At 40.5% G+C, this 25,809-nt stretch overlaps 1 protein-coding gene across 1 annotated transcript in view; it reads left to right on the top strand.

Moving 5' to 3' along the window:
* Positions 1-25,809, top strand: part of TASP1 (taspase 1) — a 122,395-nt gene that overhangs the window by 44,224 nt on the left and 52,362 nt on the right. The window contains exons 10-11 of the mRNA XM_075864534.1: positions 18,033-18,152; positions 22,886-22,964. Of these exons, the coding sequence (XP_075720649.1) occupies positions 18,033-18,152; positions 22,886-22,964 (199 nt within the window). The remainder of the gene's footprint in view (positions 1-18,032; positions 18,153-22,885; positions 22,965-25,809) is intronic.

The raw sequence follows: 25,809 nt of genomic DNA, 5'->3' as shown, positions 1-25,809 counted from the left end.
TGCAATATGATATTCTTTGCTCTCACTGATCAAACTTCATTAACAACATGGCACTCATCCACTTTCTTATGAATCTTATTTGCAGCCTTCATAGTGGTAGCGTCTAAGGGCATACTTCACTTACTGTAAACTTCCTTCTAAAGGAAGATGATGATGGCCATGCCATATTGTGGCTGATACTGCAACAATTATTGGATTGTTCACATTTTTTTTCTTTTTAACTTTTCCCAAGAAACAGATGAAAGCTGACTTTTAGACGCACATCTCCAGATGTTTCTTAAATTCTTTATTTTTTAAAAATGAGCATTTTTGGCCAAGTTATGACCATTTTTGTATTTATGCAAATGAGGCTTGCAAAAGTCCAAGTGGGCGTGTTTAAAGTAAAAGTCCAAGTGGGCGTGTATTATGTGCGTACATCGGGGCGTTTTTACTACTTTTACTAGCTGGGCGTTCTGACGAGAAGTATCATCCACTTCTCTTCAGAACGCCCAGCTTCTGGCAGTGCAGACACAGAGCGTGTTCTCGAGAGATCACGCTGTGACGTCACTCACAGGTCCTGCATCGTGTCGGACGAGCGAGGACACATCGGCACCAGAGGCTACAGTTGATTCTGCAACAGCATCGGCGTTTGCAGATAAGTCGATGTAGCTACTTACCTGCAAACGCTGATGCTGCTGCAGAGTCAACTGTAGCCTCTGGTGCCGATGTGGCCGACACGATGCAGGACCTGGGGCAGGAAGTAAGTGATGTCACAGCGTGATCTCTCGAGAACACGGCTGTATCTGCACTGCCAGAAGCTGGGCGTTCTGAAGAGAAGTGGATGATACTTCTCGTCAGAACGCCCAGCTAGTAAAAGTAGTAAAAACGCCCCGATGTACGCACATAATACACGCCCAGTTGGACTTTTACTTTAAACACGCCCACTTGGACTTTTGCAAGCCTCATTTGCATAAATACAAAAATGCTCGTTTAAAAAAAATAAAAACGTTACTGTAATCTACATTGCAGCGCCGATCTGCTGCAATAGCAGATAGGGGTTGCAAAATCTGGTGACAGAGCCTCTTTAACCCCTTGCGTACCTTTGACGTAATAGTACGTCGCTGGCCGCTTATTCCAGCGTACCTTCGACGTACTATTACGGCGCAGGAATAAACTGTCACTATGTGAAATCACATAGTGACAGAACAGCGGCGGCAGTTGTCATTGACAGCTAACCGTCTCTGCTACCGGCCTGGGGACCAATTAGCAGTCCCCAATGCCGGCGATTGCTGTGATTGGTCAGTCTCTGAAGACTGACCAATCACAGCCGTCTGTGACGTCGTCTGCAGGAGAAAGCTCCTGTCACTTTCTCTGATCTCCTCACTTCTGTGAGATACGTGAGGAGATCAGAGAAAGCGGTGTAAAAAAAAAACAAACACTTTTTATTAACCCCTTCCCGAAAATGGGCGTATAGTAACGCCCTGAGGATGAAGCGGGCACAGGAGCTGTGCTCGCTCCATCTTCATCGGATGTCGGCTGTAATATACAGCCGACATCCCACTGCAACTACAGCGATCACTGTCCTCTCCGATCGCTGTAGTTTAACCCCTTAAATGCCGCTGTCAATAGCGACAGCGGCATTTAAGTGACTGATACAGAGGGAGGGGGCTCCCTCTGCACCCCATTGCCCCCCCGCGAAAAATCGCGGGGTTCTGATGGTTGCAATGGCAGCCAGGAAGCCTAGCAACGGCTTCCTAGTTCCCAGGTACGGGAGCCTATTAGGTCCTGCCCAAGGCAGGACGTAATAGGCTCAACTGTCAGTTGTAAAGTGACAGTTACAATACACTGCACTACATCAGTACATACAGAAGTAGTGCAGTGTATTGTGCAGAGGATCAGAAGATCAGATCTTCCAGTCCCCTAGTATGTGTAAAATAAAAAGTGAAAAAAAGTAAAAAAAAAGTTTTAGATAAATAAATAAATACAAGTTTTACGTAATAAAAACAATAATCGCCTTGTTTCCCTGATCAAGCCCTTTATAATTAGAAAAAAAATGAAAAAAAAGACAAAAACTAGACATAATAGGTATCGCCGCGTTCGTATCGGCCTGACCTAAAAAAATATCGTATTATTTATCCCGCACGGTGAACACCGTAAAAAAAATACCATAAAAAACAATGGCAGAATTTCCTTTTTTGGTCACGTTTCCAAAAGAATGGAATAAAAAGTGATCAAAAAGTCGCGCGTAGCCAAACATGGTACCAATAAAAACGACAGTGTGTCACGCAAAAAATGTATGTACTCCGCACAGATTACATATGCCCCCACATTATAAACTGAAACACCAGTAAAACACTAAACAAAACTACTACCAAGCAAAATCTGCGCTCCAAAAGCCAAATGGCGCTCCTTCTGGGCCTGGCAGTGTGCCCAAACAGCGGTTTATGACCACATATGGGGTATTACCGTACTCTGGAGAACCGCTGAACAATTTATGGGGCGTATGTCTCCAGTGGTACAAGCTGGGCCCAACGCATTGGGCACTGAAATAGCATATCTGTGGAAAATGTCAATTTTCAATCTGCAACATCCACTGTGCACTAATTTCTGCAAAACCTTTGGGGGTCAAAATGCTCACTACACTTCTAGATGAATTCCTTGAGGGGTGTAGTTTCCTAAATGGGGTCACTTCTCAGGAGTTTTCACTGTACTGGTACCTCAGCGCAATGCAACCTGGCGTCAAAAACAAGTTTTGTAAAATCTCCACTCCAAAAACGAAATTGCACTTTTTCAGTTTAGACCCTTGCCGTATGTCCAAATAGCCGTTTACAACCACATATGGGGTATTTCCGTAATCAGGAGAAATTGTGTAACACATTTTGGGGTGTCTTTTCTCCTGTATTCCTTGTGGAAATGAAAAATTATGAGCTAAATCTACAGGTTATTGGAAAAAAAAAATGTTTTCATTTTCACGGACCAATTCTAATAAAATCTATAAAACACCTGAGGGCTCAAAATGCTCACTACACCTCTAATTTAATTCTTTCAGGGGTATAGTCTCCAAATTGGGATCACATCTGGGGAATTTCTACTGTACTGGTACTTCAGGGACTCTGCAAATGCGACATGGCCCCCAGAAACCAATTCAGCAAAATCTGAGCTGTAAAAATCCAAATGGTGCTCCGTCCCTTCTGAGCCCTGCCATGGGTCCAAACAGCAGTTTATTACCACATAATGGGGTATTTCCGTAATCAGGAGAAATTGCTTTACAAATGTTGAGGTGCTTTTTCTCCTTTATTCCTTATAAAAATTAGAAAATTCTGTGTTTTTTCCAAAAAAAAGTCTCTTTTCATCTTCACAGACTAATTCCAATAAATTCAGCAAAAAACCTGTGGGGTCAAAATGATAACTATACCACTAGAAAAATTCCTTGAGGGGTATAGTTTCCAAAATGGGGTCACTTTTGGGGGGATTCCACTGTTTAGGTCCCTCCAGGGCGTTGCAAACGTGACACGGCACCGAAAACCATTCCAGTAAAATCAGAGCTCCAAAATCCAAATGGCGCTCCTTCCCTTCTGAGCCTTGCTGTGGGTCCAAACAGCAGTTTATTACCACATATGGGGTATTTCCGTAATCGCGAGAAATTGCTTTACAAATGTTGGGGTGCTTTCTCTCCTTTATTTCTTGCAAAAATTAGAAATTTTTACGTTTTTCCAGAAAAAAAGTAGATTTTCATTTTCACAGACTAACTCCAGAAAATATAGCAAAATACCTGTGGGGTCAAAATGCTAACTATACCCCTAGATAAATTCCCTGAGGGGTGTAGTTTAAAAAATGGGGGTCACTTTTGGGGGTTTCCACTGTTTTGGCACCACAAGACCTCTTCAAACCTGACATGGTGCCTAAAATATATTCTGAAAAAAGGAGGCCCCAAAATCCAGGAGGTGCTCCTTTGCTTCTGAGGCCTGTGTTTCAGTCCATTATCACACTAGGGCCACATGTGGGATATTTCTAAAAACTGCAGAATCTGGGCAATAAATATTGAGTTGCGTTTCTCAGGTAAAACCTTCTGTGGTACAGAAGAAAATGTATTACATATGAATTTTGTAAAAAAAAATGAAATTTGAAAATTTCAGCTCTACTTTCCTTCAATTCCTGTAAAACGCCTAAAGAGTTGAAACACTTTCTGAATGCTGTTTTGGATACTTTGAGGGGTGCAGTTTTCAAAATGGGGTGTTTTATGGGGGTTTCTAATATATAGGGCAATCAAAACCACTTCAGAAAAGAACTCGTCCCTGAAAAAATCGCTTTTTGAAATTTTCTTAAAAATATGAGAAATTGCTGCTAAAGTTCTAAGCCTTGTAACGTCGTAGAAAAATAAAAGGATGTTCAAAAAACGATGCAAACATAAAGTAGACATATGGGAGATGTTAATTGGTAACTATTTTGTGTGGTATTACCATCTGTTTTACAAGCAGATACATTTAAAATGGGAAAAATCATAATTTCTTCATATTTTCGCTAAATGTTGGTGTTTTTCACAAATAAGCAATGAATTTATCGACCAAATTTTTGCACTAAACTAAAGTCCAATGTGTCACGAGAAAACAATCTCAGAATCAATTGGATAGGTAAAAGCATTCCGGAGTTATTACCACATAAAGTGATACATGTCAGATTTGAAAAAATGGGTCTGGTCCTCAAGGCCAAAATGAGCTGGGTACTCAAGGGGTTAAGAGAAAATCGGGAAAGTATATGTTTTGGCAGGACTTTGTCTATAGTTTCACGTGGGGTGGTCCTTTCAGTTGGGTGTTCTTTCCAGTGGACTTTTTACTATGAACTAGCTTTTGACGAGAAGATTGCTACACTAATTTATGATTGGCAACCGTAGTTATTGAGTGCTCTTATACTCCTCTAAAATATAATATTGGGGTCTGTTGGAATTATTTAGAATTTCAATGATCGATGGAAAATATCCATCAAATGAAAATGAATATGGTACAGGCGAAACCCCTCACTACATATATCTGATTCTCTCTCCATGATTGGGTCAAGAAATAACTGCTCCTTTTTTTTTAATATACATTTTATACAAACATTTGCTTCCTATGTTTTATCTTGATTTTAGTCTTGAGGAAATTTGAAATCGGTTTTGTAAGTACTGTCTCTATTAAACAGGCTTCGGAAATGAATCTAGGAGCCATAACATTTTTACTGCCACAATTTATTTCCATTCCTTTTGGTTTTATTTGCTAGCATGTTGTGTAATTTTGTTTAACAGCACAAACCATGTGATGCAACAGATTTTCGACAATTTAGTTGTAAGATGGATTTGAAGATGTTAAAGTTTAATAACGGTTTTGCGGCTGGAGGTGTCTACAGCTCACTTTATAGGAATGTAATTCTGGTCTGTCCTATATCAAACTAGGTTTCTTTATGCCATAAAAATAAAAATCTTGTCTGCTTAAGGCTTTAAATGTAACCATGGGTGAAAAGTGGATGATTTGCAGATTGTGAAACTAAGGATTAAATCTTTTTCTCAGGAAAGAAAAGTAATGGTTGTAAGAATTTGCGCAGTCATTCAGCAATCCGGCTGAAAATATACGTGTCCGATTACATCGGTGGACACTTCCACCACTTTTCAGAGCTAAGGAGCTGTGCTCCTCTTTAGATCACCTACATCTCTTTGACACCACAATTTAGAGATTTCAGCTCATGGGGAATCTTTGGAACAACATTTTTCGTAACTCTTCATTGATGTGTATAGCCCACTGCTTTAACCCCTTAAAGACCAAGCCAATTTGAGGTTTTTTTTCCTCCCCGCCTTCCAGAATCCATAACTTTTTTTATTTCTTCATCGACGTAGCCATATGAGGGATTGTTTTTTGCGGGAGAATTTGTAGTTTTTCATTGCACAATTTATTTTACCGCATAATGTAGCTGGGAAAAAAATATTTGTGGGGTGAAATGGTCAAAAAACAGCGTTTACGCCGTTTTTTGGTGGGTTTTGTTTTTACGGTGTCCATCAGGTGGTTAACACGACATATTCACCTTGTCCTACAGGTTGATACGATTACAGTGATACCAAATATATATGTTTTGTGTTTGTTTTACCACTTTTTTAAAAATAAAACTATTTGCTAAAAAACTAAGTTTTGTGTCGCCATACTCTGAGAGCCATAACTTTTAACATAATTTTTCCCATCAATTTAGCTGTGTGAGGGCTTACATTTTGGGGTACATGCGGCTTTTTGGTCACTTTATATAAAAAATTTTTTGGAGAGCTAAGGTTACCAAAAAACAGCAATTTGCCTGTTTTCTATATATATATATATTTTTTTTTTATGGCATTCCCCGAACAGGTTAAACAATGCTATATTGTGATAGTTCAGACTTTTACGGACACGGCGATGCCATATATGTTAACTTATTTTATTTTTAACATTGCTTTAGGGGGAAAATAGGAAAATATATTTATTTTTTTTTACTTTAAATATATATATTTTTTTCCTTTTCTTTGCAACATTGTAAAAAACTTTAACTGTTTTTTACTTTTTTTTTTATTAGTCCCCCTAAGGTACTTGAACGAGCAATCGCTGGTTGGATCACTTGCATGATATACGGCAGCACTAATGTTTTGCAGTACATCGTGATACTGACAGTCTCTGGCAGGGCTTCACAGGAGTACTAAGATGGCAGACTTGGGGGCCTTCAGTAGGGCCCCAGGCTGCCATGACCATCATCGTTACCGGCCGATCCCGTCGCGGCAGGGCCGCAATGGTGTATTTGAGGGGCGCCCCCTATTTTTAACTATTTAGATGCCGCGGTCGCGATTGACTTCGGCATTTAAGGTGTTAAACGCACGGAATCAAAGTGATCATTCATTCTGCCCATAGCAGTGAGGTGTCTTCTGTATAACACAGCCATCACCAACTGAGTATGAAGCACACTCCGCCCATGAGCCCGCTCCAAACTTCCCTTTAACGGCTGTCACGTACGTATACGTGATATGTCTCTAAGGGGTTAAATGTGTCAGAACTCCAGTGATGCAAGGGGTATGGGCGTTCTGTGGGTTTATAAAGCAGGTCCATGTCATGTCCAGCTGACATGGCTAGGTAAAGTTTCCTTTTGTAATGAGCTGTACACCTGTGTCAGGTGGACTTATGGATGCATGAATTTTTCTGTTCACTAAAGGCAAGGAAATCGCTTAAATATTTTAACTGGAAATGTGATTTTGTTTTTGTCTTTCACCAAACTTTATCTGATCACGCTCCGATTTTAATAGAATTCTTCATAGGTGCACCTATACCTCATAGTCGAAACTGGCAGTTTGCCTCATATCTGTCGACCTCCGATGACTTCCACAAATATCTCTCTACCCACTGGTCAAACTATGTAGATGATAACATAACTCAACTGGATGATGTGGCCTTATTTTAATCAACCTCCAAGGCAGTTATGCAAGGACTTATAATCTCCTATCCTATCTTAAATTCAAAAGGAAGGAATATCAAGAGATTTGATGCCCTTAAAGGGGTTTTCCACCTTCTGACAACTGATGACCTATCCACCAGCTAGGTTGTCAGTACATGATCTGCGGGGGTCCGACACCCAAACCCCACACAGATCAGCTGGTCCGGTGCCTCCGTGCACCGTACGTACATGCCGGAAGCACTCAGCTCGGGCCACGGAATACAGTACTGCAGGCCACCGGAGCGGATTATCGGGTATCGGACCCGCTTCGATAATATACTGATGATTAGATGATCATCAGTATATAGGTCATCAGTTGTTAGAAGGTGGACAATCCCTTTAATGCGGATCTTGTTAATGCACACATTGTTAGTGGACTCTTGAACTTTAGGTTCTAAACCTAATTACCTGACTGCTAAATCTTTACTGGACACTTATCTGCAGGGACAGGGGGATTCTTACGATTCGGAATAGATAGTTAAGATAGGGTAACCTGATTGGCTCATTGTTAGCAAGGATACACAGACCTAGGCGCTCAAACCATACTATAGTAAAATTGGTGGATCCAAGGTCTCATTCTGGCATATATTGGACCACGAACTTATGCAAAATGAATGAATACCTATATAGTTACAGACCAAACAATAACGTTTCAATTAAACGTCCACATATATCAAAAAATATATAGAATGAATACCTATAAATGTACATGTGGACCTATCACACATCCACAAAGGAAGAAAAAATAGAGCCAAGTACAATGGTGTACATTGTAACAAATACATAGTTTTATTGAAATGCATATAAAAACATACTGTCCATCAAGACCTAAAATAGGACACACGGTTAAAATACAAAGATGTGGGAAACACCCAAAATATGACACAGTGGACTATACTCAGCACAAAATGGTGTAAGAAAAATAATAAATCAGAAAGGCATACTCTTAATGGAAAAATCCACAAACCACAAATGCAATATAAGTTGCCATACCAATACAATAACTCAAACACTGAATAAACAGCGAGTATAAAAGGAAGGAACATGCAAAGCACACAAGTATGTGTGTACACAGTGTATCAAGGGAGTAACCGAGGTTCAAACCCGGTCCCAAAGAATGTACCAACCAGTATAAGTCATATTAGTCCTAGGGTGAACACCACACCATGAGCCCCGACGCGCGTTTCGCGGTAGCTTTATCAAGGGGTACTGACAGGAGAGACGATGAATGCTCAATTTATACAAAAAATGGGCGGAGTTTGATTGAGACAAGACCAATAGTAAACTACTGCCGATGAACACTAATTGAATACAGATAGTATCATGAGTATACATATGCTATATAGCTCACATTTAAGACGAACAATGTATAATTATAAACCTAAAAACGGAGTCCGACACACCAAGGTAAGATTAAAAATAGTACGTTTTATTAGAACAAATAACAAAAAACATTTAAAAGTTAAAGATGATAGCCACAGTATGAAAGGATACCGGACAGTAGAGTATGCAATGTTAAGGTTGTAATACATTAGATAACAAAGTGACAATGGGAAAATTGACAGTTCCTATTACATGAGTAAGTAAATAAATAAATATGATTATAGAAGAAGTGTGCACACAGTCCTGCATCCAGTATATAGGTGAAAACCACACCAAGCGGTAAGTATTAATCACAGTCAGATGCAGGAGTTAAAGTGCAACAACAGTCACACTCATATGTATATGGACATCAGTGGGTGTATGCATGCATGAAAGCAGCAACACACCAAATAAATGGAAGACTCTGAGGTAAAGCAGGACGTCTTACCCATGTCACAATCGGTACTGTCTGGCATCCACCCCGACGCGCGTTTCGGCCCTCGAGCCTTCGTCTGGGGGTGGATGCCAGACATTACCCTGTCTGGATGCCCTTTTGGTGCTCTCCACATAGATATAGAACAATGTATAATTACCTGGATTGTACTAAGTAGATGGAAAATACCGCTGATGAATATCTCGTGTGGCTAACCTAATGATAAAGCTACCGTGAAACGCGCGTCGGGGCTCATGGTCTTGATGGCCAGTATGTTTTTATATGCATTTCAATAAAACGATGTATTTGTTACAATGTACACCATTGTACTTGGCTCTATTTTTTCTTCCTTTGTGGATGTGTGATAGGTCCACATGTACATTTATAGGTATTCATTATGCAAAATGAATTAGTAAACGACATGATCCTTTTTTGTCTTAATTGAATTTATCTAAATTACCCACAAACTGTAGGGAGTTATTGGATAATGATATCACAGAAAATGTCACCTCTGCTATTTCTCGATTTTTCTGCCCATATACAGTGATAAATTGAACCCCCCTGACTATATTGCTTCTAAAGCCTGACTGGGACCCATCTCCTCTTTCTTCCTATCGACTCATCTCTCTTTTAAACCAAGACTATAAATTACTTACCAAAATCCTAGCAGATCGCCTCCAAACTATGCTCGGACCCATTATCACCTCGGATCAGTTGGGATTCCTTAGAAACAGACACTTCACCAAAAGCCTCCGTCAGGCGGTGGCAGCCAAAGTCTCTGCTTGTGACCCTTCTTCCCCTATGATGACGTTGCTGGGTCTCAATGTGGAAAAAGCCTTTGATTTACTATCATGGCCATTCCTTTCCACGATGTTGCATCATTGAGCTTTAAAGAGTCTCTGTCACCAGATTATAAGTGCCGTACTATGCCGACAACCTGTAATTTTATGCGTCACTGTCAAAAGACGGCGCGTAAAATAACAGCGTCATCAAAGAAGTGCAGGACACTTCTTGGGACGTAATTTGAGCCGTTTTTCATTGACTTCAATGAAGAACAGCTCCAAATTATGGCTGTAATTGACGCCTCGGAAAACGCGAGTACGAGCAATTACGTCTGAAATTCAGGAGCTGTTTTCTCCTGAAAACAGCTCCGTAATTGTCGTTATCGTGTGCACAATACCCTTAGGGAGATGAAGAAGAAAACAAGGTAGAGCAACTTTCCCCAAATTCATTTATACAACATGGCAGCTCAATTGTGGGTGATTGGAGACTGTTATATTTTACTGCCTGTCTAAACGTTTAAAAATAATTTTATTAATAGTATTTTAAAAAGAAGGGCACCAATGCCAAAGAATCTAAGTACAGGCGTTGGCAGCACAGATCATAGATCATTTCTCACTGCTGGTCAGCACATATTGTGCTGTTTGTTTTGTATTATCCGGCGTGCACTACACACTGATGGCTGGTCTAGTGCGCGCCGGGGAAACTCAAGAGCCTTATATACACCTACATGATAAGCGCCATCGGAACCTCGACCAACCGGTGTGTCAAACGTCACACTGACGCCCACCAGCTGGAGCGGCCCCCTTAGTAACGTCGCGTCCAATGAAATGAATGCATCAAGCATCAAGTAGTCAGTAGGGGAGCTACAGGCGGCTACATCATACACCGCTGGACAAATAAAGTAGAAAGGGATACATAAAGCAAAGGAGCTATTCAGAGTGCGAGAGCAACATGATGGACTAAATCGGGTTAAAACGCACAGCAATCAAACTTCACCAAATGGAAACTTATCACTACAAATATGTGCGGTGTGAAGCTGCCTCGAATGGATTAAACCACAATGCAGAATGAGGCCACTCATGTTATAAATGCTCCAAAACCTGAGAATAACACTGGAGTATATAGGTGAGAAAAGACCTAAATGATAAGCAAGGTAGGTAGATGATAAATGAAAAATGCTACGAGGGGGTACAGTAATACCTATATTATTTTATAGTTAGATTGATGTCCAAATTAGATAAATGGAGAAAGGATATCTGTTCATTAAGCCTCAGTGGTTTAATGGTTTGGATCCTGAAGATCCACTGGGCCTCTTTCTGCAGAATCCTCCTATCTCAGTCCCCACCTCTTGAGGATGGTCGAACATGTTCCATCCCTTGAAATGTAAGTACCGTATGATCTCCTGAATGATGTTCCCACACGTGTCGAGATACTGATGTCTTCTGTCCTAGCAATGTCACAGATATGATCCCTCACCCTTCGTCTAAATTCCCTCTTGGTCTTTCCAACATATTGTGTCCCATTATACAGGTTATAAGGTATACCACCCCCTTAGTTATACAGTTAATAAAGGTTCTAGTATCGAACGTTTCTCCTGTGCTTTTGTTCATAAAGGTTTTGGTGTTCCAAATAGAGCTACAAGCTTTGCATCTGCCACAACAAAAAGTTCCCTTCAGGTTTGATGATAGCCAATTTGTAGTTTTACCCATGTCAACATGACTATGTACTAGTCTATCTTTGATGTTACGACCTCTTTTAAAAGTAATCTGGGGCCTCTCACCAACGTGATTGGAGACTGGCTGACTGGCAGCTCATGTTTTACTGACCATATTTTAGATCAGCAATATTCCTTGCCCACTTCCTTGACCTGTGTTCTCCGTGCCCCCTACTCGGCTTTATCAACCAAACAACAGGCTATCCCCCTTATGACAGCGTGGAAAATGTGGACCAAGGCTAGACAACATTTAGGACTAAACCCCAGGTTCCCTTACCTCCTTCCATGGGCCAAAAATCCTGATTTATGGAAACCTCTTGACTATTCTACTTCATAGTCAGGCATATCTTCGTGGGTGGAACACCTAGAAAATGTGACACATGACGACACATCTATGGTTGTTGCGGCTCAACACCTTCCCTCTGCCATGTACTAGGAAATGTCATTCAAGGTAACCCACAGAGTCTACGTCTCCCCTCACAGGGGATTTCTCATGGGGAACTCCTGACCATTTTTGACCTAAATGTAATATGCCACACACAGGTTTATTGCATTGTTTCTTGACATGCCCTTCTATTAATTCTGGTTACAAATACAACAATTTGCTTCAGGCTTGCTATATTTACAATGTCCACTTACTCTCAAATAGGGGCTTTTTGGTATTTTGCCATCATCTATGATCAGTATCCTGAATCACCAAAAAAAACAACTGCTGTACTATGTGTCAGCAGCTGCGAGAAAATCCATACTACAGGTCTGGATTGGGACTGCTCTTCCCACTCATATTTTTTGGGGAAAAATGATTATCTTTATTTCGGATGGACTGGGTGGAGACTTCCATTTTGTAAAGAGAAACGAGTTGGAAAATTCTTTAAATTTATACTTCTCCCATCACATATAAAACACTAAATTTCGATACTAAGCTGTGCGACTTGCACTGCTAAATATAGTAACACATGAATGTTGTTAGAGCGGGGCTGTGCGCACACGGTCAGCATAATGTGATGCGATCAGCGCTGCACTAATGATTGCCGGCACTGAAGACAGAACATGGCAGGCGCACTGCAAAGCACCCCCATGTTCTCTTTTCAGTGCCTGTACGGCCGCTCATTAGTGCGGCGCCCGCCGCGTCATCTAATGCTGACCGCGCGTACACTTATTGTCAGGAGAGGGGTAATGGCTGCATTACACAGACGCAGCCCCGCTCTAACGGTGGAGATCAGAGAAACCTCTCATCTCCACCGCTATTCCCTTGAATTCTGCGATCAAAGCTGACAGCAGCATTCAAGGGAAAATGAGAAGGGGGGGGGGGTGGCCTTTGGATCGTTTTACTGGTGATCGAGGGACATACTGTATATGGGCAGACAGCCCAGGATCCATTGAAGGACCCCAGGGCTGTCTGACAATGTTTCCTGTTAGGGCATACTTAGTTCCCAGGCAGTTGTTAGGACATACCGATCAGTACACAGGCTAATGTACTGGCATATAGATATATGGCAGTACATTAAAGTTTAAAAATAATTAAGTAAAAATTATGATTCCTACTCTGAACGGTCACCGGTTATAAGTGGTGTACCCCAGGGTTCCATGTTGGGACTACTATTCTTTAACTTTATTTATTAATGATATAGAGGATGGGATTAATAGCACTATTTCTATTTTTGCGGATGACACCAAGCTATATAGTATAGTTCAATCTATGGAAGGTGTTTAGAAATTACAAGCCGATTTAGACATACTGAGTGTTTGGGCATCCACTTGGCAAATTAAGTTTAATGTAGATAAATGTAAAGTTATGCATCTGGGTACCAACAATCTGCACGCATCATATGTCCTTGGGTAAGCTACACTGGGGGAGTCACTTGTTGAGAAGGATCTCGGTGCACTTGTCGATCATAGACTAAATAACCGCATGCAATGTCAATCAGCTGCTTCTAAGGCTATTTTTTATATTGTCATGTATTAGAAGAGGCATGAACTTGCGGGACAGGGGTATAATACCACTTTACAAAGCATTAGTTCGGCCTCACCTAGAATATGCAGTTCAGTTCTGGGGTCCAGTTCATAGGAAAGATGACCTGGAGTTGGAAAAAATACAAAGAAGAGCAACTAAACTAATAAGGGGCATGGAGAATCTAAGTTATGAGGAAAGGGGGGAACATGATTAACTTATAAATATATGAATGGCCCATACAAGAAATATAGTGAAAACCTGTTCAATGTAAAACCCCCTTCTTTACTGTGAATCTGTGGAATAGCCGACCGCAGGTGCTGGTCACAGCAGCAACAAGAGACAGCTTTAAAAAAGGCTTAAATATTTTCCTAGAACCAAAAAATATACGCTCCTATATGAGGCCCCATGCACACGACCGTAAAAACACCTGTAATTACAGGCCCATAGACTTCTATTGGCCACGGGTACCTTCCCTTTTGCTTACGGGAAGGTGCCCGGGTCATTGAAAAATATAGAACATGTCCTATTTCAGGCCGAAATTATCGCACGGGAAGGCCCATAGAAATTACCGGTAGCTACGTGTGTGCACCCGTAATTACGGGAGCGTTGCTAGGCGACGTCAGGGGGTTTAAATTTTTTAATAAAGAGAAGCAGAGAAAATGGCGTCAAAGCGATCATATGACCCATTTACAGCCCCCCTTTTTTTTGCGGGTCCGTAAATACGGGTGGAATACGGGTTAAAAATCTCTGACAAAGGACCCGTATTTACGGCCAGTATTTACGGGAGGGAAAAAATACTGTCGCGTGCATGGGGCTTGAATGTGTAGAATTTTTGTTTCACCCCCTTCCCTTTTTCCCATCCCTTGGTTGAACTTGATGGACCTATGTCTTTTTTCAACCGTACGAACTATGTAACTAGAAGAGCCCACCCAAGATTTTTTTTATTTTATTTTTGTAGGGGGGAAAAAAAGATCCAAATTATGTATTTTGGACACAAAATGGCTGTGCCACTTCGAATATGTATCTACAGCTGTCGTCAAAAATACAAATACTGTATCTTAATCAATTGAATCAATAGTGGATTTTGTGAGTAATACCCAGTGGGCATCACGTTTATGCCCTACGTTTAGCTAAAAATGCTAAAGTTTGTGCTTGAGAGGAGAGCAAATAAGGCTTACTTTAGAAAAAGACATCAAACTATCTAAAAGGATCACACTTTATCAAAATTCATCATGGTAATTTGGAGCCTGGCGGTCATTAGTTCCATTTTGTTTTCGAGTCAGAAATAGAAGGCTGTCGGCAGTATTGGCCAATCTATCAACGTACAGAAGGAAAAAAAATTACTAATAAATTTCCAAACACGGGGCCCCGTTTCCTTTAACGTTCGGCTTAGACCTGGAAATACCTGTACACGGGTGCAGGAGATGAAGAACAATATTCCAGTAATCTTCTTCCAGTAATCCTGTACTGCGGCATAGCACCAAAGTATATGGGCATGAGTATCCATTTGGCCGCAGCCTCTCCAACACAGCGGGGAACAATCAGGAAAAAAACTTATGAAGACTATCGTGAGTTCTGTACCTAGTAGGAATTCTCTCCTAAGTAGTAACACAGATTGAGGACTTGCTAGCATTAAACCAAATTTTAGACCATTGATCGTAGTTTAGGGCAATCCTAAATTTCTTCTCCCAGTATTCCATAGCGAAGCCAATCTTTTAAAAATAAAAGCAATCCAAAGTGTTTTCTAATCTATTTTCTTTACGTGATCTTCCAATGAAGATCCATGACCACAATATCACAGCTCACATAAGGATCAGTGACCTACACATATTTTAAAACTTTTTGGATAAATGTTATATTGTACAGAAGATTTTAGTTGGTGCTAAAAACGAGCAATTGTTGCTAATCAGCCAAAAAACTACTTGCATATTTTACCACATTTCTGGATTAAGTATTTATTGCAAATAATGTTGTAGGGAGCACATTTATTTTTATTTTTTTCTTACATTTCTCCCAATTATTACAAATAAATTAGATTCTATATGATGGTGATTACTACACATGCTGTTCCATTTAAAGCCGTGGGGTAAAGGAACCGGTCTTGCAGTATGAGCAACTTACAATATATATAATGGCTAGTATTTCACTCACGCCGACATTTCTCTTTAACCTTCGTAAAGTAATTTCTGTTCCAGAAAGAATCATCTGGTATTTTTCACAAGCACATTTTACCATTTTTACAGAAACGGTTTCCATATTTTTGAGTTATTAAAAGACCTTCCTAATAAAGTCGGATACGATTCCATATAAATTCTGGATGCACTTTAATGTTTATAACCACAGAGGTCAGGTTGCTAGGTGAAATAATTGTATGCCACATTTACTAAGCGTTTAAAGATGTCATCTGTCTTGTTTCTCCATCTACTGTAAATACTACCAGCAGCCACACTCTTGACCCATAACAGACTGTAGGGCATGTCAAGAGTCTACTTGCTCCTGGCTACCTGAGAGAAATTGATATATTCTATAATGTTTTTTTTATTTCAAAGACCTTTTCTATCTGCTTTGCTTTTTTACTACAATTAGCTGTAACCTTATCTGAAAAGGTGTGTAAGGCTCTGTTCACATCTGCGTTGGGGTCCCGTGCTGACGTTCCGTCTGAGCTTTCCGTCAGAACGGGACCATGAGCAGACACAAACGGACACTGACTGAAACGTTTCCGTTTCCATCACCATTGATTTCAATGGTGACGGATCCGGTGCCCGTGGTTTCCATTTGTCTCTTTTGTGCACCGGATGCGTAGTTTTGCTGGAAGCAATAGTGTAGTCGACTACGCAATTGCTACCGGCAAAACTACGCATCCGGTGCACAAGAGACAAATGGAAACCAGGAGCACCGGATCCGTCACCATTGAAATCAATGGTGATGGAAACTGTCCGTATGTGTCTGCTCAGAGTCCCGTTATGACGGAAAGCTCCAACGGAACGTCAGAACGGGACCCCCAACGCAGATGTGAACAGAGCCTTATATAGTTTTCCTACTTTTATAATTTCAGTATATTTGTATACTCTTTAGTAACTTGTTATAGTTTTGCTAACCGCTTCATGGCTTGCCAAATGCACGTTTATGTCGACATGAATTTGGCCTTGCTGATATAAGTTTACACTGCTTATTGCAGTGGCATTCGGGACCTCCGAAAGCACCGTTATCCCCAGGGTCAGGCTATTACAATTACAGCCCAATTCCATTGAAGTGACCGGAAACTGAAAAACCGATCAGGACATTGAAGAACTGGATTTTCGTAGCTTGAGCAGACAACCCATTAAGCACTGAGGAATTTAGATGTATGGTTTCCTGCAAGAACTTATGGTCCTTTGCTACCAGTTCCCGTCTTTTTGCCTGAGTGAGGGGTCTTTAGCATGAAATGCGTAGGATAATTGCACTTCCATGGCAAAATACAGTTGTAGGACGATATAGGATTGCTTAGTAAAAACACCACTTTAAAATTTTATTTTTAGGTCATGTTGAGGTAGTAGTACTGGGCATGTTCAGTCTACTCTAGATGACCTGTAGTCTAAAAATGTTTTTCAAAGCAATATTCATATCAATTGTTATGTTAAGGTAATAGTATTGGGTGGGTTAGGTCTACTCTAGATGACCTGTAGTCTAAAAAGGTTGTCCAAACCAATATGCATATCAATTATGTTATGTTGAGGTAGTAGTATTCGGTGGGTTAGTTCTACTCTTGATGACCTGTAGTATAAAAAGGTTGTCCAAACCAATATGCATAAATACATAAGCGTTGGTCTCTGTTCACACTGGCGTTCATGAGATTTGTTGTTTGCGTCAGTATTCACAAATAAAGGGAACAGATACAAGCAAAGAAAATTCCCAAACTTTTCATGGACAAGAGAACGTATCTTCTGAACACGAGTGAGAATGTAGCCTTAGCTGTGCTTTTTTTTTCGAGGTAAAATACCATCATCCGTTCAAAGAATGTCATTGTTCATTTGTGTTGCATTGATGGTGTAGCACTGAACATGACCTTATTATATAATGCTAGAAGTAAAAGATTTGGTATAAAGTAACTGTGACAACACGAGAGTTCTTGAGGTTACAATAATATGGTGTGTATATCTAATAAACCGTGTTCTATTTATTTTATGCCAGTATAAGCAATGGGAGGGTTATTACGTACGTTCCGTGACCTTCTCAACTGAAATGAAATGCTTACATTTCCTTTTTTATTATTTATAGTAGTATCGGTTTTCATTAAAGGCTGCCTTGCTAACCCGGTAATGTTACTTTAAGTCATTGCTGTTGTTACCCCACAGGAAAATGACTCAGGAACTCTGGATACTGTTGGAGCAATAGTTGTTGACCAAGACGGAAATGTAGCTGCTGCTGTCTCCAGTGGTGGATTAGCCATGAAACATCCAGGAAGAGTTGGCCAGGTGAATATTTTATTTCTAAAAAAAAAATAGTCCATTTGGTTCTTTTATCCATCCATATATAGGACTAGTGTAGTATTATTATTAGTATTATTATTATTATTATTGCTAGTTAACTTGTTCTTAGAACCCTTTTTTTCCCCAAATTGAATCTTTATTTAATGCTATTATTATTAAAGGGTGGAGTTTTTATAATTTTCTTGGCTAAGGCACATTCTAGTGTATTTGGATAATAAATGGTGGAGTCCTTTTGTAATTTGTTTTTCTGAATGGAGGATCCAGTTGGGGAACGGTTTGGAAGCCTTTGTTTATAGATTTATAATTCTTATAGCTGTCTAATATTTAAAGTACTGCTAAAAGACAATAATAAGGCCGTGGTGACCCTTTTCTCTTACCTTTTACGCAAAAATAAACACATTAATAACGAATTTATTCTTTAATTGGTTGTCCTATCCATTTAAGGAAATACAACTTCTGTCTGCTGGCTTTCTTTTTTCCATAAGTGATAGGAAAACCAGCATAATAATAAAATTCTAAGACTTAAAGAGGTGGTCTACTTTCAGCAAGTTTATTATTTTTTGTATAATGAAGTTATACACTTTTCCAATATATTTTCTGTATTCTTCACAGTTTTCACTTTCCTTCTTTTAAGCCTGTTTTACTTCTTGTTCCCCCACTTTTTCAATTTTCTCCAAGCACAAAGCTATACCCCAACAATTCTTGCGCGCCCTAGGAGAGGGGGACTGGGAAGACACCTTTTGTCATAGTTTGACCACCTTAAGGGGACAAATTTCTGTTTCTTACTTATTCTTACAAACCTAAATAAACTGACTATACTTCCTCAGGACTGTCTAAACGGGCTTCACATGACCTGGAGCTCACGCCACACATTATATTCAAACATTGTCCAAAGCCCTGAAATATTTCCCAGACACTTCCTAATTTGGATTTATTTTTTTGGGAAAATACCACATAGAGGTTACATTTCTCCTCAAAGGAATTTTATGATGGGGAAATATTCCAGAGGCGACTTGTTTCATATGCGGGGAGGAGGTGGCATATTATATCCAAAGACAATGGCAGTGATACTGCTCTTCGTAAACACACACATTACCCACCATTTACCGCTTGCTCCTGTCTGGGCCTTCTTTGATCCGATCTGTGGGGGACAGGATCCCTCCACCACAGAAACAACTAATTGCTGCATCTCTGCAGCATCACGCAAAACCATTCTCCAAACATGGCTGGGGCTGGAATAACCAACACTTTGTTTGACATTTCTCTTAAGAATGGATTGGGGTAATGCTTCCTCACAATAGGATCCAAAGTTAAGGACTTCTTTGAAACATGAAAAACCATTATCCAAATTCTCCCAACACGCATTAAATAGAGGATTTATAATGGCTTCCAAACCACCTCCTTGTTCCTAGAACAAAATATAGCAGGTAGACCGCTTATATTATCTCCAGATCACAGACAATTTTCCTATTACTTGTAATGTTTAACGCTGAGGTGACTGCTCTGCACGTCCTCATTTCCATCCCCCCCCCCAATGATGTTACGGAACGTAAAATGGTCAACCGCACAAATGAAGTAATTTTAAGCACTATTTAAACATGTAATACAAAATACTTGTCATCTCAATCTGACTTCTACAGCACAGATCTGCTACTGAAATAGAGTGTTCTCTTCTCAAATGGAACTAACAAGAACAATACCTATTGATTATAGACTATAGATATAAGCCATCCTTGCCGGTTCTCTACTCCTTATGATCCTCTTTTTCTCTCCCATCCATTCCCCATTCTTACAAAAAAATAATTCTAAAAATATTAAATAAAAACATTTGAAAAAAAATAGCGGCCAGAACTGCATTTGTCGATTTATAAACTGATTGTGTAGATTGTCTTGGTTCACTGCTAGATTTTAACCATCCAGCTACAAGTTATATACACCATTACATCTCGATTTAAAGCGCATAATATTACGTTATATTACTGCAATACATGTGTTTGTTTGTATAATATGGTTAATTCACGGATTGTGACTAAAGAGTAAAATTTTTAATTCTTTATTAGTATCTCGCTAAAATCAGAGGTACAATCAACACCGTGACAAAATCCCAACGTGCGCAATTAAATTTTAAAAATAGTAAGTCATTCACTGATCCAGTTGCGAACCCTATTGGACGAATGTACTCATATGATGCATGGGGTCAAAACGTTTAACCATTGGTGTTGCAGCGAATCATTCCCAAAAGCAGTGGAGCAACCAGGGAATCTTCCGGAGCACACCAGTACCAGGATAAAAATATCGGTAACGCTGTCATCAACGCTAAATAACCCTTCTCACAATTGACCCTACGCGTTTTTATATAATCCTTTCATCAGAGGTCCGTTCACTATAGAGCCAGCGATATTAAATTGTGTAAATACGTTTGATTCTAAACACACGCAGAAGCGGCATGCTTCCCTAAGGATGCGGGAGTATACATAACTTATTCTCCACCCCCCCCCCCCCCCTTGGCTGAAGCCAAGCCTCCTCGCCAGCCAATCACCGACGCGAGCATCATCGGTGACTTTCGGTCATGTGATGCCGAGCGCGTCATGTGATATGCCTAGCAATCCAGGGCTGCCGCCCCCTCCTTGTGCATGCGCCGAGAAGACTAGAAGAACGCCTCCAGCCCTTCCTTTCTAGGGGGAGGAATAACCCATCACTATGGCATTATAATATGGTTGACTGCTCTGTTTGCACTCCCTTCATGATTTCCGTTTTTACAGGAGCCATGACTGATATATAAGATCTGTCATGATCGGTTATGACGGATCTGAATTTTCTCTTAATTGACTTAATAATGGATCAGTCATGTTGCCATTAGGTATTCGTTGTTTTTTTTTTTGTTTTTTTTACTGTATACAATATGGGAGCATGCTACTTTATTCTGACGGTCAAAAAGCAACTGAAGCCTGACCAAAAAGAACTAACGGAGGTGTGAACAGAGCCTAACTCCCAATTTTCTTTTGGAATGGATGTATGCATACAGTTGAAACCTAGGTGTTGTCAGAGTTTAAGAAATTAAAGAGGCTCTGTCACCAGATTTTGCAACCCCTATCTGCTATTGCAGCAGATAGGCGCTGCAATGTAGATTACAGTAACGTTTTTAGTTTTAAAAAACTAGCATTTTTGGCCAAGTTATGACCATTTTTGTAGTTATGCAAATGAGGCTGGCAAAAGTCCAAGTGGGTGTGTTTAAAAGTAAAAGTCCAAGTGGGCGTGTATTATGTGCGTACATCGGGGCGTTTTTAATACTTTTACTAGCTGGGCGCTCTGAAGAGAAGTATCATCCACTTCTCTTCAGAACGCCCAGCTTCTGGCAGTGCAGATCTGTGACGTCACTCACAGGTCCTGCATCGTGTCGGCCACATCGGCACCAGAGGCTTCAGTTGATTCTGCAGCAGCATCGGCGTTAGCAGGTAAGTCGATGTAGCTACTTACCTGCAAACGCTGATGCTGCTGCAGAATCAACTGTAGCCTCTGGTGCCGATGTGGCCGACACGATGCAGGACCTGTGAGTGACGTCACAGATCTGCACTGCCAGAAGCTGGGCGTTCTGAAGAGAAGTGGATGATACTTCTCTTCAGAGCGCCCAGCTAGTAAAAGTATTAAAAACGCCCCGATGTACGCACATAATACACGCCCACTTGGACTTTTACTTTTAAACACACCCACTTGGACTTTTGCAAGCCTCATTTGCATAACTACAAAAATGGTCATAACTTGGCCAAAAATGCTCGTTTTTTAAAAATAAAAACGTTACTGTAATCTACATTGCAGCGCCTAGCTGCTGCAATAGCAGATAGGGGTTGCAAAATCTGGTGACAGAGCCTCTTTAAACTAGCTGCAGAAAATGTTATAAAATATAAAAAAAACATTACTTCACCTGTTAAATTCCCCACCACTCCAGCACTGATGCACTCGTGGTTTTTGCCGGTCTTAGTTTATTTTCCTGGTGCGATGACGTGTTGTATCAACACATCACTGCTGCAGCCAATCACTGGCCTCAATGGTCACATGCTGTACATCCTATCATCACCAATGGCTATAAGTAACTGGCTGCCACGGTCATGTGCTGGTGTGGCACGTCATCGCTCCAGGAAAGTAAACATTTCCTGCAGCTACTTTCTTGAACTCTCGGACGCCATTAGGGATTGAAAGGACAGGTCTTTTTTACCTTATTGACATTACAATAGGTGGTTATTGTGAGTTTTGAGAGAGAAAAATATATATATTATATCACTTTAGAAATGGAGCACGTGTAAAATTGAAAAAATAGATTCCAATTTTTGATGCTGCCTTTAGCCATTAGCTTAAGGCCTAATACACATTGATACATTACAGATTTGTAATATGGCACCCCTACTATGCAGTACCTCCCCGGTTTTATATGGAGGCACTACAAAGGTTTTGTCTTTTCTCACATATACCGTTTGAGTCAATGTGGAAAAAGAATTGTGGCATGCGGTATTACTGTGGTGTTTTTCCTGGGAAACATGGCTTCTATGGGAGAATACTGTGATTTACAGAGGGAGCACACAACTACAGATCCGTGCCACTGTACAGGGCGCGTTCAGATGGCTTTGCTGTATTACAACATAAAATAAAATGATCTTCCTTAGCACTATGTTGGCTATTTGCAGTAGATTTTTGCACTATTGATATTATTGATGTCTTTTTAGGCTGCTCTTTATGGATGTGGCTGCTGGGCTGAAAACACTGGAGTTCACAACCCTTATTCTACAGCTGTGAGTACTTCAGGTATTTACTGCTTCCATTCCATGATTACTTTCTGCTACTTCTGGCGCTGAACAAGTAAATCAGAACATGTGTGTGCCACATAGGCATATTCTGCACAGCTGGGTTCTTTTGTCAATACTGTTCCAAATGTATTCTATTTAAATCCAAGTTATTTTATTGCAAATAGTGTATGTGTGAAGGTGATGACGGCTTTGATTCTTTACCGCTGGACCTTGTATTTTTTTTTTTTTCATCTTTAATTAAGCAGATAAAGCCGTTCCCTACAGCAGTGGTGTTGTCACTATTGCAGCCGGGGTATTCGAGTGATACACATGCAAGTGATCTGAAATTCCCCATCACTGCTCTGTGAATCTTTCAGCCAATGTGTATTCTACCCAATGGATTCCAGGTTGTCATAAAGGTTCCTGTGCCAGTTGACAAGCTTGCAGTGCAGGGAGGGATTTTGGCAGAGAATTATTATTGGCACACTTATACATTCTAGTATGTGAAGCATAGGTGAGCATTTCCTATACTAATCTTTGTTTGATACTATGAATCCTTGTAGTTATTGCATACTTTTATTCTGCATATTTCACCAGCTACATGACTGATTACTAAGTATGTTTTTCCACTTAGCTCAGCTTAGAATGTAAAATACAACTGTCATGGGGAATTGCACAAATTTCTTCAGACTGCTAAACCCATTTAAGTTGTATATGGTAAGTGTGTTGCTCACCAAACTGTCGTTTTTAGATGGTTGAGCAAAAGGAGCAAACGGCATCCATTGGTTTACCACTTTATGGACATCTTGAGGCCCTGTTCACATCTGCGTTCTGCTCCGTCAGAAGAGCAGAACAACAAAAATGCTAGAAGCGCAGGCTCGCTTACAACGGAGACAACCGGCACTCGACGGAACTCATTGACTGTAATGGCTTCTCTCACTCTTTCTGTTGACTGGATTTACCGGAAACGATAGCGCAGCACGCTATTGATAGGGCCTGCTGCAGATTTTCAAATGTGCAGCATGTAAATTCTTCCACAGAAATGCTGCAGATTTTCACTGTAGTTTTCACTCTTTGCAGTGCAAAATGGGAAACCTGCTGCAATTCCGAATGTAACATATGCAACTTTGTTGCAAATTCACAGTGGAAAGAGTCAGCTACGTCTGGCTTGTGCTACTTTTTTTTAAAGCATATCCTTCTTTTGGTTCAAAAACAAAAATGGAAAGCTATACAGTGAAGAAGTAATAAAGCTTTATGACACTTTACCTGGTGTAACAAAATAGCGGCAAGTGCCTACATTATGGCCAACAGTCCCAGCTCCTGGGCAGACTCTCCTCCTCTCCCCGGCCTCATCTGTCTGCCATTTACAGCGCAGTGGTGGGTGTGTGATATAACACATGGAACTCTCTGTAGTGGCCAAAGTGGGGGGCTACATGTTAAAGCTCCCTCGTGTGGTTAGCATAAAGCACTACCTTTAAATTAGAAGACCTCCCTCTGATGTCACATGACTTCATTGGGCCGCTTTATGAGCCTCTTTCTTAGCATCAACAGGTGCCAGAGTATTAGGTCCTATCCTGACTTCAGCACTTGTAATTGACTATTCGTGTACCTGATCTTCGCGAGTGTTTCTGAATCATTGCTTGTGACCCTGACCTTGGCTTCGTTAAACTATTCTTATCTCTTGATAGAGAACTACATCCTCATATCGTCAATTGTCTGTCTCCAACAATCCATGTTAAGGGGGCAATTAGAGCGCTGCGATCTGCAGGTCCCCGACTAGTAAGTCCATATATTACCTAGTAGACTCTCCTATCCGAAAAAGGCTTCCAATATCTCCTTCCAGGTTCGTGACACATGGGAGTTGTAATCGCCATTCTTAAGCGGTAGTGTCTTTTACCTAAAGCACTGCAGAGCAAGTTGTCATTCAAAGAAAAAGGGAAGCCCAAAAGGGGACATTTTCTTTGTTGTGATTTGCACCTTTAAGCCCACGTTCCGGTCGTATCTAGATTACTTATGCAAAATCGCGGAAATTGCTGCAATTTTACAGAAAAAGGCAAAAGAAAAGCTATAGAACTGTAATGTGTGAAAACATGAGATTTAAATTTTTATGGACCTTATAGATTATCCCTGTATTTTCATGGGTTGACTCTAGGTACTTCGGTTTACTCCCACACATGTCTTTGCACACATGGGCACTACGTAGCTGAGCATTAGTTGACGTTTCCTGAATTGTGGCTCTCTGTCGTGTGCCAGTTAAACCAGCACACCACAACTTGCCTTCCATGGGGCATAATGGCCCCATATTCTACAGTACAAATAACACATGCTTATTCTAACTCTTTATTTATTTACCCCTTTTTGCCCACCCCACCTAAATGAATGCACTAATGGCATGGTTCCTGTGTCATAAGCGTGTTAATTTACACGCTATATTTGAATGCACTGAGCACTCCTGCATGCAGTGCCATTTGCAGGATTGGGCAGTCACACTGACAGAGCAACCCTATACTATGACAGGGAAGGGAAATAATCAATTCCCTGCCACTAACAACCTCTTAACACAGCGCTGACATTTAGCGCTATGTTCCCAAATGCCGAAGCGTCATTTAAAACTAAAACAAGGTTTTCTTTCTCTATGCTATAGCGATGTCATACGTTACACAATGTACACATATTTAGCATCGCCATGCACAGGATAATAAGAGGTTTAATTTTTTTGGGTAATTATGGTCCACTAAACTAAAAAAAAATATATGTTTCTGTCCATGTTTCCCTTAAATAGGACCTACAAAATCCATTGATATCTGCTCCAATTTTAAATAACAAAAAAGCCCATGTGTCCCTCAAAAAAAACTAAAATGTTG

The sequence above is a fragment of the Rhinoderma darwinii genome, chromosome 4, assembly GCF_050947455.1.
Source record: "Rhinoderma darwinii isolate aRhiDar2 chromosome 4, aRhiDar2.hap1, whole genome shotgun sequence".
Taxonomy (NCBI): domain Eukaryota; kingdom Metazoa; phylum Chordata; class Amphibia; order Anura; family Rhinodermatidae; genus Rhinoderma; species Rhinoderma darwinii.
The sequence above is the reverse complement of the archived record's forward strand: the minus strand, read 5'-3'. Positions and strand labels throughout refer to the sequence as shown.